Source organism: Mobula hypostoma, chromosome 26, assembly GCF_963921235.1.
Source record: "Mobula hypostoma chromosome 26, sMobHyp1.1, whole genome shotgun sequence".
Taxonomy (NCBI): domain Eukaryota; kingdom Metazoa; phylum Chordata; class Chondrichthyes; order Myliobatiformes; family Myliobatidae; genus Mobula; species Mobula hypostoma.
In genome coordinates, this window is record NC_086122.1 from 34593418 (window position 1) to 34610152 (window position 16735).

At 42.9% G+C, this 16735-nt stretch overlaps 1 protein-coding gene across 1 annotated transcript; it reads left to right on the forward strand.

Annotated features, from left to right (window-relative positions):
- On the forward strand, positions 1-5032 carry LOC134338157 (uncharacterized). The gene is made up of 2 exons (XM_063033751.1): positions 1-136; positions 3897-5032. Exons 1-2 carry the CDS (start codon positions 80-82, stop codon positions 4227-4229), a joined length of 390 nt encoding a protein of 129 aa, XP_062889821.1. The 5' UTR covers positions 1-79; the 3' UTR covers positions 4230-5032.
- Positions 5033-16735: the final 11703 nt, after the last annotated feature.

Consider the following 16735-nt stretch of genomic DNA (forward strand, 5'->3'; position numbering starts at 1 on the left):
CTGACTCGCTGCATTCTGCACGGAAGCACCAGAGACAAAGTCACCAAACAGCTGAGTGTGAAATAAAGGAACAAGAGAGATGAAGCTTTCAGTCAGCCACTTTGGGATCATCACCATTCTGGTGATGGCAATTATGGTAGGTAAAAATTACCCAGTTTGTCTTCTCGAATGTTAGGTTATTTCTGTTCTTCCTCTCTACGGAGAGCAAACCTTCTGCTCCAATTTGCTTCTTGGGTGTTGGATGCTCTCTGGCCCCTCACTCATAGCCAGTTATGCCATTCCGACTCTGTGCTATTCAAAGCTGGAGGCAAAGTGCCAGGCTGTTTTCTCTCTCTCCCTCTCTCCTTCCTCCAGCACAGCAGTGTTGAAGGTGAGGGAGTGGCCTACATTGGAGCAGTTAATTCCACACAAAGTGGGACTTAAACCCAAGAACTGTTGGTCTAGATCAGGGGTTCCCAACATTTTTTTAATGGATCAATACAAGGGGTCCGTGGACCCTGGGTTGGGAATCCCTGGTCTAGATGATATTTCCTTCCTCCTATCCCTCAGACTATTCTACTTGATAATTTAACACCCTCAGTGCAGCAAATGACAGAATTTACTATTTGAATAGCACTGTGTTGTATAAAAAGCTCTGTATCTGGTTAATACATAAGGGCTGGGTTATTGTCCTTGCATTCTCCACCAGTTATGCAAATGGAGCTTGATTCTTTATGTTTCTATTGATCGACAATTCACCTTTTATCTCAGATCATCAAGTTCTAAACCTGCCCTAGAGTCATTTAACAGCCTGGGTAACTGCAAACATATTCAAATATTCCTGTCTTAAGAGTCTTTTTAAAGATTCCACTTCTGGGACCATGCTTTGTGATAACCCTGCATTGTGGTATTTCTCTCCACCGCTTTAAGATGGTTATGATCAAATGCTTAAGGTTCATGGAAGAAAAAATTGTCATATGACTCCTCGTAAAGACTGAGAAACAGAAGCAAGCTTGTGTTATTTAACCCTTACAGCCTGGTCCTCCATTTAATAAGATCCTGCCTGACCCGATCCTGGTCTCAACACCACGTTGGACTGGATCTTTGTAACCTAGAGATCCTTCGGAAGTCAAGAATGAGGCATAAAACTCATTGCCAGCTATTTTATTCCGTGTTACATGAACAAAGAACGAACAAAAGAAAACAGAGAAAGGTAGTCGGGGTTGTTTCATACTCAGACTAGAGATAACCAGAAATACCAGTGATAAAAATTAACCTAAAAAATAGCCTTGGTCAAGTGACACCTGATACTGAAAACGAAAACTAAGAAGTTTCTAGAAAAATATAGAAGCAACTGTACCATAATTATGGGAAAATTCACTGAATTAGGTGATATAAAAATACAGCAGTCTGAGGAAAATTAAACTACAAGGAAGTAATAATTCTGCATGTCAGCCTAACAACTAGCCTCTTGTTTTGCCCAAACCCTTTGACTCTAACGTAATTTAAATGCCTTTCATTCTCTACCTTGGATTTATTTATCTACTTAGAGATGAACAGGATTGAATGACATTCCCTTCACACCAGAATTCCAAAGAGCGAGAACACTCTGGGAAAGAGAAATTTCTCGCCATCTACTTCTTAAATGGGAGGCTCCTTATTTTGCCATTCCTGAAACAGGATGATGTGCATCACAAAGGTTACTGCGCAAAAGAGCTCAGATTGTGTTTTTTTTAGGTTGGGGTACATTGTAAATTGTAAAGGGCACATGGAGTTTGAACAGGGATATGGAATAGAGTCATGCAAACCAACAGGAAATTGGCAAACATGAGGAAACGTCTGGAGAATGGATGAAAAAAATTAAGTCAGTTAAATAGAATGGGTCTGTGCTAAGATGAAATGTAGTGCCCCCCATTCCAAATACCCCAACAAGAAGAAATATCCCCCAGCATCCACTCACACTGTATATCTCCCACAAGATCTTCTATTTTAAGAAGATTATCTGTCATTCTTCTGATGTCTTGAGGATTGGGTCCCTCTGCTCAATTTTTACACCACAAAACCATAAGATATAGGAGCAGAAGTAGGCCATTTAGCCCAACGAGTCTGTTCTGCCATTTCATCATGGCTGGTCCATTTTTCCTCTTAGCCCCAATCTCCTGCTTTCTCCCCATATCCTTTCACGCCCTGACTAATCAAGAATCTATTAACTCTGCCTTAAATATACCCAATGACTTGGCCTCCACAGCTGCCTGTGGAGACAAATTTCACAGATTCATCACTCTCTGGCTAAAGAAATTCCTCCTCATCTCTATCCTAAGAGGACGTCACTCTATTCTGAGGCTGTGCCCTCTAAACTCCCCCACCATAGGAAACATCCTCTGCACATCCACTCTAGTGAGGCCTTTCAACGTTTGAGACCCCCTCCCTCATTTTTCTGAGTTCCAGTGAGTAGAGACCCAGAACCATCAAATGCTCCTCAGATGACAAGCCTTTCAACCTCAGAATCGTTTTTGTGAACTTCCTTTGAACCCTCTCCAATGTCAGCACATCCTTTTTCTCTCTTCAGACAGCAATCATTTCATCCCAGGAACCAACCACCCTGCAACAAAATGTCCCTCATTTTCTACCGTCCTGCTTACGATACATGTCAACACTCCACTATCTCTCCTCGTTACTTGCTGTGACTGTGGTCCATTCCCTGTTCCATACACCAGCACCCCAACTTCCCATTGTAGCACAGACTCATTCTATTTAATTGGATTCATATTTTTCATCCATTCTCCAGACATTTTCCCAAAGTTAACTTCCATTTTCCGATTTCCTGTTTATTTGCATAACTCTTCCATATTCCTGTTCAAACTCTCAGTGCCCTTTACAATTTACAAAGTACCCCAACTCCCCAAAAAAAAAGTCTGAGATCTTCTTCTGTGCAAACACGAGGAATTTTGCAGATGCTGGAAGTTCAAGCAACACACATCAAAGTTGCTGGTGAACGCAGCAGGCCAGGCAGCATCTCTAGGAAGAGGTACAGTCGACGTTTCAGGCCGAGACCCTTCGTCAGGACTAACTGAAAGAAGAGTTAGTAAAGTAATCTTAGTGATCCAGTTTCGAGAATGGCAAAGTTGGCAGCAACATTGTCATCTTGATTAGTCTGGTACAAGAGCCTCAGGACTCACAGCACCAGGTACAAGAACAGTACCTACCCCTCCAGCATCAGGCCCTTGAACAAAGATGGATAACTACACTCAGCTGCTCATCCTTTGCGACGTTCCCACACCCACCGATCTCACTTTACGGACTCCTTATCTCATTATCTCATGTTTTCGTTATTTGAAGAAGAAGAATAGCCCTCAACTCGACAGTGGAGTTATTGGGGCACCGTCATGACGGTGTTTCCATAGCAAGCGACTCTTGTTTTTACGAGGCCGAGTTGCTTGCTCGACGCTCAACCCAACTGGGATTCGAACTCGGGAACCTTCGCTCCGGAGTCCGGCGCTGATGTTGCGCCACCAAGCGGGATGTTCTCGTTACTTATTGCTATTTATATTCACATTTGCACAATTTGTTGTCTTTTGCACTCTATACATCAATTCTGTAGATTTACTGTGAATGCCCACGAGAAAATGAATCTCAAGGTTGTATGTGGTATCATATATGTACTTTGATAATAAAATTTACTTTGAACTTTTGAACTTTGAACTGTTTCCTGGGTAGATTTGAGGTGAGATGGAATGCCTGCTTCACACCCTTTTCAACTTGCCCCACACAGGCTGTTTTTAGGTTAAGTTGAAGCAGAGATATCACTGGAGAAAGTTTTACCCCATGTACTTCCAATCCCTGCTGTTTTCTGGAAGGTGAGCGCGGGTTTGGATATTCGAGTTTATTATAAACCGTTTCTATTATTTGATTTCCAGAATTGCTCTTCGGTGAAAGCGTCTGACAATATAACACTGAATTCAATAGCAGGACTTCCGGGCAATGGTTCAACAGAAATGCCTCCTACCAGCCAAAATGGGAAAACAACACAATCCTCTTCGAATATGACAGCACAAACATCTTCAAATATACCAGCACAAACTATGACCACGGTCAGCAATGTAACGTCAACAAAGAAAACTGCGCCTACAACTGAGTCAACTTCAAAAGCCTTAGAGCAAACTACTAAGGGCATTGGCACGATGCCCGCCTTGGCCACGAGTCTGCTGCTGGCATCGGTGCTGATTACGTGCCACAGCCAACTTCCGTGAATGTTCCCACCGCTGGTTGGAGCAGCGAGGGTGGCTTTGTCCCTCCAACGTTGTTGGGACCCAGTCGAGCAGCGGGCTGTTGGGGAACTGTCTATAGCAATGGATACCAATAATAAAATAAATCTCCGAATGAATTTACTGTAATTCTGATCCGTGACATGCTTCTAACTAGCATGTCGTTTTTCACACGCTGTTTGAATAAATAGTTAAAGCATAATTTGATTATTTTTCTAAGATAAATACATTCTTAACTGCTGAGCATAAACACAAGAGATTCTGCAGATGCTGGAAATCCAGAGCAGCACACACAAAATGCTGGAGAAACTCAACAGGTCAGGCAGTGGAAAGGAATAAGCAGCCAACATTTCATCAGGATAGACCTGCTGAGTTCCTCCAGCATTGTGTGCGTGTGTGTTCTTTACCGCTGAGTTAGTTCTGCCTTCCGTGCATGGCTTTATAGATAATATTAATCTCTCCTGATACAATACTGCACAATTATTATGGAATTGTTTCTGGGCTGCTTATCATCAACATGTATGGTTAAATAAGTTTACAAGCAGGAAACAGAAAATTTGCCTCAGTAAAAATTTATTGCCACAGATTAAGATGTTCAGAAGCTCTCAACGTTTCAATGAAAGTTTTAGGAATGCCCGAGAAATCTGAGAGCTGGTTTGGAACTCCTTTCTGTAACACTTGAATGAATTCCTATGTTTTGGAGGGAGGGAGAGCAAGAGGATAACTATCGTATTGTATGTTGACATGTACCTGAACTAAGACCTCTTGATTTTTTTTTAACAAATAAATTTTGATCACTTCAATCGTGTGGGTAATGATGATGTTGCCATGGAGGTGCAGTGAAATACAAGTTGTAACCTAGGTTACCATTGGGTTCTGTATTTACACACATCCGTGTGTTGATTCTATCCGTAAGCCAGAAAACACACAGAATAAGACAATAAGATCAAAAGATACAGGCGCAGAATTGGGTTACCGGGCCTATTGAGACTACTCTATACTTAAGCTCCTAAACTCCTCCCTACTTACTTACCTAGCCGCTGGCGTTTAGGGCAGCAGGACCCCCATCACTGGAAATATTCAGGGCTTCCTTCATCATGTCAGTAGCTTCCGCTTGGTTTTCACGGCTGTCAGTCATTCAAATCCCGGGTTGAGACTCAGGAATACCGTCGCACTCAGATGTAGAAGGATTCTTCATTGCTGTTCCCGTAACAATTTTGTTTTACCAGTCAGGGTTGTTAGCCCTGAGCTGAACCCCTGAACCTGGAGGTCCGGTGGACCACTCTTAGTCTGACCTCTACCCTTTGACCTGTTCGGTAGGGGTGACCCTACCAAGAGCCAAAGCATAAAGACCTGACTCCAGCCAACGTAGTTCTCTGGGTCATCGAGACACACAAGCATTCAAACCACCACAGGGTTGTGGTCCTCTTGAAGGAAGTTCCTCCCTAATTGCTCCTTCCCTGATTAAATCCTTTCCCAAACTGTCTGCTCCAATCTCTATCCAAGGTTACGGTAAAGGTCAAGGATTTGTGGTCGGTGTCCATGAAATACTGACCCACCCAGAGATCTGACACCTGACCAGCTTCATTGCCTAGTGGTAGATCCAGTATGGTCTCCCCTCTAGTTGGCCATAGCTTGGTATGGTAACTACATATCTACAGTTCTGCAATGAATAAACAAAAATACATAAAATCGATGCAAAAGAACAATTCCAAAAGTCCAGGGGGAGTGGACTTTTGAATTTAGTAATATTATGGGAGCTCCTTCCGATGAATAGGTGTCCATAACGTAGGTGCATGTAATCTGGGGACAGTCTGTATGCTAAATAAATTGGGAACCATCTTATCACATTTTATCTATTTATTCTATTAATAAAAGCAGAAAAGGATAAACTGATGAACTGCAAAAACCATTTAGTTTAACTTTCCTGAATTTCACTTCACTCTAATGCTCTCAGCTAACGTTTCTTCTGGGGTTGGTGGGGGGTGGGGTTTACTTCATTTAGTTTTGTTCTTTGCCTTTACAGTTTCCTCAGATCAAATTACAAATACTCTCTGTGCAAAAAGTCATTACTGCTGTTTATTTATTTTCTGAGATATAGCCCGCACCAGACCCTTCCGGCTCTTTGAGCTGCACTGCCCAGAGACCCCTGATTTAACCCTAGCTTAGTCAGGGGGCAATTTACAATGATTAATTAACATACTAACCGGTACAGCTTTGGACTGCCGGAAGTAACCTACCGTAAGTTACGGGGAGAACAGACAAACTCCTTGCAGGCAGCGCTGGGAATTGAACCCCATTCGCCTGTACTTTAAAGCGTTGTGCTAACCACCATGGTACCGTGCCACCCCATTAGATTAGATTATGAGGACACTCAGTCCGTTTTTATTGTCATTTAGTAATGCACGCATTAAGAAATGGTACAATGTTCCTCCAGAATGACATCACAGAAACACAGGACAAACCAAGACTAAAAAAAAACTGACAAAAACCACAGAAGTATAACATATAGTTAGAACAGTGCAAAGCATTACTGTAATTTGATGAAGAACAGACAATGGGCATGGTTAAGAAAAAGTCTCAAAGTCTCTCGAAAGTCCCATCATCTCACGCAGACGGAGAAGGAAGAAAAACTCTCCCTGCCATGAGCTTCCAGCGCCGCAAACTTGCCAATCCAGCATCCTGGAAGCACCCAACCACAGCCAACTCGAGTCCGTCTGAAAACTTCGAGCCTCCGACCAGCCCTCCGACACCGAGCACCGAGCACCATCTCTGTCAAGCGCTTCGACCCCGGCCCCAGCAACAGGCAATAGGCAAAGCCGAGGATTTGGGGCCTTCCCCTCAGGAAATTCTCGATCACACATAAGGCTTTTTTTTCCTTTTTTTTTGAAAAGGAATCAGAAGATGTTACAAGTAGTGAAGTTGGGCAACATTTGTACAGAGATGAGCAGTCAATATTTTAGGTCAATGATCTTCCTTCTGATGAAAGGTCATGAAGATTCTACAACTCAGAAATAAGGAAGAATGACAGAAGATCATATTGAGACTTATCAAATATTGAAAGACCTTGATAGAATGGATGCTTCCTGTAGTGGGGGAGTCTAGGACAAGAGGGAACAACTTCAGAATGAATGGCGCCCCTTGAGAACAGAAGTGAGGAGGAATTTATTTAGCCAGAGAGAGGTGAAGTTGTGGAATTCATTTGTCTTGACAGCTGTGGAGGACAAGTCATTAGGTCTGGTGTGGCGCGTGGCCAAGTGGTTAGGGCGTTGGGCTCACGACCTGACCACTTCGAGTCTCGGCGCAGGCAGCGTGTTGAGCAAGGCACTTAACCACACACTGCTCCAGTCCACCCAGCTGAAAATGGGCACTGGCAAATGCTGGGGGTTAACCTCGCGATAGACTGGCGTCCTATCCGGGGGAGAGTCTCGTACTCTCAGTCGCTTCACGCCACAGAAACCAGTATAAGCACTGGCCACAAAGGCTCGGGACAGACTTTGACTGACGATACCCGACCTACTGAGTCAGCATTTTCTGTTTTTTATTACACAGGGGTTCAATCATCTGCCATGCAGGAGCAATTTAGCAATTTTACTATGTTTGGGAAACATTCATTTGTTTGCTTAGAAATAGGGCATCGAATACGTCCTTCTGGCACCTGAGCTAGTAACCGATAGAAACCTAGCTTAATCGTGGGACAACTTTCAAAGAACAATTACCCTACCCCTACCAGTACATCTTCCGACCATGGGAGGAGGCCGGAGCAACTGGAGAAAACACACACGTTCCACGGGGAAGACGTACAGATGACATCAGATTTGAACTTTGAACTCCAATGTCCAGAGCTGTAACAGTGTCAAGCCAAGCGCTACTGTCCGTGGCAAACAATAAAGGTTCTCAATTAGTTGGAGAACCTTATAAAAACAAAAGACGTTAGCAATATTACCTGAGAAATATAATCTTAGCTGTGTGGAGCAATAACATGCTTGAAATGTCATCAGATGGGGCTTTAGGAGATGACCTAATGAACCAAAAAAGGCAAAAGCACTTTGGGAATGTTTTATAAGTCACCAGAAAACCTGACATAAGGGGAACAAATTTTGGGCAAAATTCTGAAAGGTACAAAAGTACCAGGACTTCAGTAGTGTGATCCTAATATCAATTTAGGTAGAGTCAGTAACAGGGTACAGAATTGATACTGAAATAAAGATAACATTTTAGCCAATATAATGCAAGGCGATTTAGAAGGAATGCAAGTGGGTGGATGAGGAAGAGTGGATGAGAGACGGTAGGGAGGAGGGGGTAGAGGGACGGGCCAGGAGGCAGGAAGAGGGCTCAGAGTCAGAAGGGAGGTAACTACAATTCAGGAGTTAGTTAAGGGAGTGAAGCTCGGTGTGTGGGATTATCAGTGGATGAGCAAATTTTCTTAATTCAGATGGATATAGGAAAATAAGACAAATGAAAAGTCATAAAATAGAAATACAAAATTCTAAATCAGAGTGACACAATAGACAATAGACAATAAGTGCAGGAGTAGGCCATTCGGCCCTTCAAGCCAGCACTGCCATTCACTGTGATCATGGCTGATCATCCACAATCAGTATCCAGTTCCTGCCTTATCCCCATAACCTTTGATTCCGCTATCTTTAAGAGCTCTATCCATCTCTTTCTTGAAAGCATCCAGAGACTTGGCCTCCACAGCCTTCTGGGGCAGAGCATTCCATACATTCACCACTCTCTGGGTGAAAAAGTTTTTCCTCAACTCCGTTCTAAATGGCCTACCCCTTATTCTTAAACTGTGGCCTCTGGTTCTGGACTCACCCATCAGCGGGAACATGCTTCCTGCCTTCAGCATGTCTAATCCCTTAATAATCTTATATGTTTCAATAAGATCTCCTTTCAGCCTTCTAAGTTCCAGAGTATACAAGCCCAGTTGCTCCAATCTTTCGACATATGACAGTCCCGCCATCCTGGGAATTAACCTTGTGAACCTACGCTGCACTCCCTCAATAACAAGAATGTCCTTCCTCAAATTTGGAGACCAAAACTACACACAGTACTCCAGGTGTGGTCTCACTAGGGCCCTGTACAGCTGCAGAAGGACCTCTTTGCTCTTATACTCAATTCCCCTTGTTATGAAGGCCAGCATGCCATTAGCTTTCTTCACTGCCTGCTGTACTTGCATGCTTGCTTTCAGTGACTGATGTACAAGAACACCTAGATCTCGTTGTACTTCCCCTTTTCCTAACTTGACTCCATTTAGATAATGATCTGCCTTTCCTGTTCTTACCACCAAAGTGGATAACCTCACATTTATCCACATTAAACTGCATCTGCCATGCATCTGCCCACTCACCCAGCCTGTCCAAGTCACCCTGCATTCTCATAACATCCTCCTCACATTTCACACTGCCTCCCAGCTTTGTGTCATCGGCAAATTTGCTAATGTTACTTTTAATTCCCTCATCTAAATCATTAATATATATTGTAAACAGCTGTGGTCCCAGCACTGAACCCTGCGGTACCCTGCCTGCCATTCCGAAAGGGGCCCGTTAATCGCTCTTCTTTGCTTTCTGTCAGCCAGCCAATTTTCAATCCATGTAGGTACTCTGCCCCCAATACCATGTGCCCTAATTTTGCCCACTAATCTCCTATGTGGGACTTTATCAAAGGCTTTCTGAAAGTCCAGGTACACTACATCCACTGGCTCTCCCTTGTCCATTTTCATAGTTACATCCTCAAAAAATTCCAGAAGATTAGTCAAGCACGATTTCCTCTTCGTAAATCCATGCTGACTCGGACCGATCCTGTTACTGCTACCCAGATGTGTCGTAATTTCATCTTTTATAATTGACTCCGGCATCTTTCCCACCACCGATGTCAGGCTAACCGGTCTATAATTCCCTGTTTTCTCTCTTTCTTCCCTCTTGAAGAGAGGGACAACATTAGTCATCCTCCGATCCACAGGAACTGATCCTGAATCTATAGAACATTGGAAAATGATTACCAATGCATCCACGATTTCTAAAGCCACCTCCTTAAGTACCCTGGGATGCAGACCATCAGGTCCTGGGGACTTATCAGCCTTCAGACCCAACAGTCTATCCAACACCATCTCCTGCCTAATATAAATTTCCTTCAGTTCATCCATTACCCTAGGTCCTTTGGCCACTATTATATCTGGGAGATTATTTATGTCTTCCCTAGTGAAGACAGATCCAAAGTACCTGTTCAACTCATCTGCCATTTCCTTGTTCCCCATAATAAATTCACCCGTTTCTGTCTTCATGGGCCCAATTTTGGTCTTAACTATTTTTTTCCTTTTCACATACCTAAAGAAGCTTTTACTATCCTCCTTATATTCTTGGCTAGTTTACCTTCGTACCTCATTTTTTTTTCCTGCGTATTGCCTTTTTAGTTACCTTCTGTTGCTCTTTAAAAGTTTCCCAATCCTCCGGCTTCCCACTCGTCTTTGCTATGTTATACTTCTCTTTTATTTTTATACTGTCCATTACTGCCCTTGTCAGCCACGGCCTCCCCTTACTCCCCTTGGGATCTTTCTTCCTCTTTGGAATGAACTGATCCTGCACCTTCCACATTATTCCCAGAAACACTTGCCATTGCTGTTCCACTGTCATCCCTGCTAGGGTATTGTTCCATTGAACTTTGGCCAGCTCCTCCCTCATAGCACCATAGTTCCCTTTGTTCAACTGTAATACTGACACCTCCGAGTTTCCCTTCTCCCTCTCAAATTGTAGATTAAAACTTATATTATGGTCACTACCTCCTAATGGCTCCTTTACCTCGAGGTCCCTGATCAAATCTGGTTCATTCCACAACGCTAAATCTAGAATTGCGTTCTCTCTGGTAGGCTCCAGTACAAACTGTTCTAAGAATCCATCTCAGAGGGACTCCACAAACTCCCTTTCTTGGGGTCCAGTACCAACCTGATTCCTCCAGTCTACCTGCATGTTGAAATCCCCCATAACAACTGTAGCATTATCTTTGCAACATGCCAATTTTAACTCTTGATTCAACTTATATCCTACATCCAGACTACTGTTTGGGGGCCTGTAGATAACTCCCATTAGGGTCTTTCTACCCTTAGAATTTCTCAGTTCTATCCATACTGACTCTATGTCTCCTGATTCTATGTCCCCCCTCGCAAGGGACTGAATATCATTCCTCACCAACAGAGCCACCCCACCCCGTCTGACCTTTCGATAGGACGTGTACCTTGAATATTCATTTCCCAGGCCCTGTCCACTTGAAGCTATGTCTCTGTTATTCCCACAACATCATACTTACCAATTTCCAACTGAGCCTCAAGCTCATCTACTTTATTTCTTATACTCCGTGTATTCATATACAATACTTTTAATTCATTACTCCCCTCACCTCCCATATCAGTTCCTATTTCACTTTGCCATACTGTACGATCCCTTCTTGAGCTTTCTGCTCTGTTGGTTCTGCTGTCTTTCTTAACTTTTCTTATTCTCACTTTCCCTTTATCTCCATCCTCATGTTTCCAGTTCGTCCCCTCCCCCCCACTACTAGTTAGGTCAGTTTCACTAAAAGTATTTCGTAAAATCTAACAGAAAAAAAACACAGCTACTTGAAGATAAAACTTTTCAATATAATGGGAGGCACTCAAGAAGGATATTCAAGAACCCCATGGGAAAGAAATTCTTGCAAAGAAAAGGAGAGGAGCTGCCAAATCTGGAGATAACTGATTGAAAAAACTGATAGTCATATTAGGGTGGGTGGTGGGGTGGAGGTACGTCTCGGTCAAAGGAGTTGTAAGGTGCTCCTTCCTTCTGCCAACCTGCAGGTCACCCTTGGGAAAATGTGGCACCTGTTTAGCACCCCACCCTCAATCAGGGTCACGTGAAGCCGTGGGAGCAGGTGGCGGATAGTTGTGTGAGCAGCCTGTGCACATCACAAGCCCTGGTTGTGTGACCACTGGTGCCAGGCAGACAATCTCTGAAGATTATTGATAATGGCTGGGGTCACCTGTCTTGTAAGGACACTGCCCAGAACAAGGTAAAGACAAACAACTTCTGTAGAAAAATTTGCCAAGAATAATCAGAGTGATGGAAAGACCATGATCACTCACATCACATAATGACAGAATGAATGAAGGTTACAGTATATACGACACCAGGAGCTTAACAGGAGAGAAAGACAAGAGGAGAACCTCAAGTTCATGAGTGAAGTAAAAGAAAGAAATTAAGGAAGCCATAAAAGAGTATAAAACACCGTTGGCAAATACAATCAAAGGAGAATAAGGAATGAGAATAAAGAAGAAGAGAATAGAATGGAACTGATAGGGATCATATTTCTGGAGAGATTGAGGCTTGGGTTAAAATTTTAATGAATACCTTGAGGTTGTCATCACAAAATATCAAAGTTCAAGTTCAAAATAAATTTATTATCGAAGTACATACATGTCACCATATACAACCTTGAGATTCATTTTCTTGTGGGCATACTCAACAAATCTATAGAATAGTTACAGTAACAGGATCAGTGAAAGATCAACCAGAGTGCAGAAGACAACAAACTGTGCAAATACAGATATAAAAAGTAGCAATAAATAACGAGAACATGAGATAAAGAGTCCTTGAAAGTGATAGGTTGTGGAAACATTTCAACAATGGGGCAAGTGAAGCTAAGTGTAGTTAGCCCCTTTTATTCAAAGGCCTGATGGTTGATGGGGCTGGTGTTACTGTTTAATTTAAAGAGGAAAGTATGTTAAAAAAAGGAAGATAGCAACAATAAAGGAAAGAGGTTCTTATGAGCTTAGCATCTTTGAAAGTGGGAAGGTTATCATGTATAAATCTGTGGAATTTGTTGTCACAGATGGCTGTGGAGGCCAGGTTATTTGGTATTTAAGGCAACATTTGATGATTCTTGATTAGTCAGGGCATGGAGGATTCTGGGGAGAAGGCAGGAGATTGGGACCGAGAGGGAAAATGGATCAGCCAGTGGAAAGGACTCAATGGGTCAAATAGCCTAATTCTTCTCTTATACCTTATGGTCTTATAAATATATTCAGGACTATTAAAAGAGACAATGGAAAAAATTGCAGAAATTCCACCTATTATTTTGTCAAACAAACAAAATGCTGGAGGAACTCATCTGCGGAAGGAAATGGACAGTCAACGTTTTTTTTAGATTGAGACCGTAAATCAGGGGTGGCCAACCTTTTACATTCCATGCGTCAATTTTTCCACGCACGCGTTCAGATGCGATTTTTTTCACGCACAAGCTCTATATTAACATTTTTACAAGAATTGAATGGGGGTACAAGAGCTGTATGGCGCATCTGAACTCGTGAGTGAAAAAATTGACACATGGAATGTAAAAGGTTGGCCACCCCTGCCGTAAATGCAAGGTTATTGTCCATGTCCCCGCACAAATGCTGCCTGTCCCAATTCCTCCAGCATTTCATTTGCTGCACCAATCAGGAGACTGGAAAAGTATGAATGTTACAATATTGTTTAAAATAGGAATAAACTGAACTATAGACCAGTTAGTTTAAATTTAGTCCTGAGAAAATTAGGAGAAAATTATCCTAAATCCAATATTAAGAGACAGAATAACCCTACACTTTGAAGGTATAAACTGATGGGAACGTCGTTCCTTTTCACACTTGGTGAGTCGGGCAGCATTTTTTGCCGTTTCCTTAGATTTGTCTGTTTTTACGAGCCAAGTTGCTAGACTCAGTGTGGATGGAAGGTGAGCAAGCAGCCAGCCAGATTCGAACTGGTGACCATCAGCATTGAAGTCAGGCGCTGATACCACTACACCACCAGCTGGCATAATCTGATCAGGGCCAGTTAAAACTGAATGAAAGTCCTGCGGACTAATTTGATTGGTTTTTTTTGAAGGGGTCACCAGGAGCAAACACTTGATATAATGTTCTTGTAATTTTGTAGGCTTTGCAAAGGTCCCACATGCCAAATTCCTCAGCAGTGTAAACATTCTTAGATCCATAGGAGAGAGGCAATTGGATTCATAATGATTTCAGTGGGAGGAAGCGAAAGATGCCAGTAGACGGGTGTATGTGTGACAGTGGGTTTAAAAGAATACCATTCTCAAATCCTTATCATAGTAATACATTTTAATGATTTTCACTTAATTATTGGGTTTTGTTCATTATGTTCCATGACCATGATTGATCTTGGCAAATTTTTCTGCAAAAGTGGTGTGCCATTGCCTTCTTCTGGGCAGTGACTTTACAAGACGGGTGACCGCAGCCATTATCAATACTCTTTAGAGATTGGCGTCAGTGGTCGCATCACCAGGACTTGCGATGTGCACAAGCTGCTCATACGACTATCCACCACCTGCTTCCATAGCTTCACGTAACCCTGATCGGGGGGGCTAAGCAGATGCTACACCTTGCCCAAGGGTGACCAGCAGGCTAGTGGAGGGAAGGAGCATCTTACACATCCTTTGTTAGAGACTTATCTACACCCACCACCCAATTTCTTGGGGACATGCCAAATATAGTACACAAATTGTTTACGTCATTGAGCAAGAAAGTTTTTGGCAAAATTCCACAAAGGATTCAATGGGAAGTAACAAAATTGAATGGTGCCTGGCCTGCTGACTTCCTCCAGTACTTTGCAGAATTTCCAGAATCTTCAGAATCTCTTGTGTTTAAAATTGGATCTAAAATCAGTTCAGTAGCGGATAATATTTGGCATCAAGGCTATTGCAGCATTTTAAGAGGAGTAAGCTGGGAGGAGGAGAAGATGACTGCGTGCGTGGCCTCTCCGGTGAATGAATGATATCTGTTATCTGTCAAGTAGGGGACTGTGCATAATTCTGATTTGATGGAGACGGATGTGAGAGTGTGGAGGAACATCTGGAAAACTTCTGAACTGCCCGCTTCACTGCCGCTGCTACTGTGTGGTAACCGGAAACTCCAGAGCAGAAGGCCCGAATCCTCGGCTTTGCTTGTTTCAGCGGCTGGGGCGAGGTCAAAGGTGCTCGGCAGGGGATGGCGCTCGGGATACTGTATCAGAGGGGCTGGTCGGAGGCTCGAAGTTTTCGGATGGACAGACTCAGAGTCGGCTGTGGTTGGCTGCTTCCAAGGCATCGGCAAGTTGATGGTGCCTGGAGGTTTATGGCAGGGAGTTTCTCCCTTTTGCCGCCTGCTATCGGGGACTTGGGAGTCGATCGACTCGAGGACTGTGAGACTTTTTTTTTTACCATGCCCATGGTTTGTTCTTCATCAAATTATGGTATTGCTTTGCACTGCTGTAACTATATGTTACAATTATGTGGTTCTGTCAGTGTTAGTCTTTGGTTTGTCCTGTTTTCTGTGATATCACTCCGGAGAAACATTGTATCATTTCTTAAGCAATGTATGCACTTCTAAATGACAATAAAAGAGGACTGAGTGTTCTCATAATCTAAATCTAATAGCTAACCATTATTCATGTTATATGCCTTGCATAAATCAGTCTGCTTCCTCATCATCATCATCTCAATAGGCCAATGCGAGAAATGATTCATCTTAAAACTTGACCAAACTTGGCAAAGACCAGTGGTTTCCGAAAGGCAATGAGGTAATTCAAGGAGTGGTGATTGCCAGAGTTACATTGAAGTCTAAGTTATTAGTTACGGCTTAACTCTTGAACTTTATTTTAACAAGTGAGGTTGAGTGGAGATTAGTATGGAATTAGGACGGTGGTGCATATTGGTAGCTCGGGTTGAGGCCTTTGATGTTGCGGTGTTCACCGAGCTTGGCGATTAGCTTGCAGACGATTCATCACCAGTGAAAGTGACATCCACAGTGCACAGTTGTTGGCGTTTCTCTCTGGAAGTGCTTGTGTTTAAATAGGGCTCCGTTTCCTTGCGTCAGTCCTGATTGGCTCCCCTTCAGTTGACCTTTGAATTCTGTTGGCTTGCGTTTCATTGGCACTTAGGGGTTCGTACCTGGCGTCTATTTTGATATGTTTGTTTATGGTGTTATCAGAAGAGAACTGTGCTTCTAAAAATTTTCATGCCTGCTTTGTGGAATGGAGCCCCATACCTTAAGGCCTAAGATGAATGTAGCTGGTTTCAGAAGCTGAGAAATTTCCCTGCATTTTCTCAGGATATGCCTGATTCCTTTGGAAAGCAGCATCTGAAGAGAAGCAGATAAAATCAGAAGTTCGCTGTGGTGAAGAAAAATGCAGCATTTTCTGTAAATCTTAATTAAAGCTAAAGAGTGCTGGAAATGGAGGGACAAGAGATTTCAGGTACTTCAGTATGGAGCCAAAAACAAACTGCAGGAAGAAGAATGTAGTGGGAGAAACAGCACCTGTGGAGAGAGTGGGATGGTCAACATTTCGGGTTGAAGTCCTGCCTCAGGACTGATCTTGGAAATAATCAGCAGGCTATGCAGCATCCATGGAGAAAGAAACAGAATTAAGGCCACTTAATGTCATTAACCTTTCATCAGAAGCCTGTCTTGAAGATTGTTATTGGTTCTT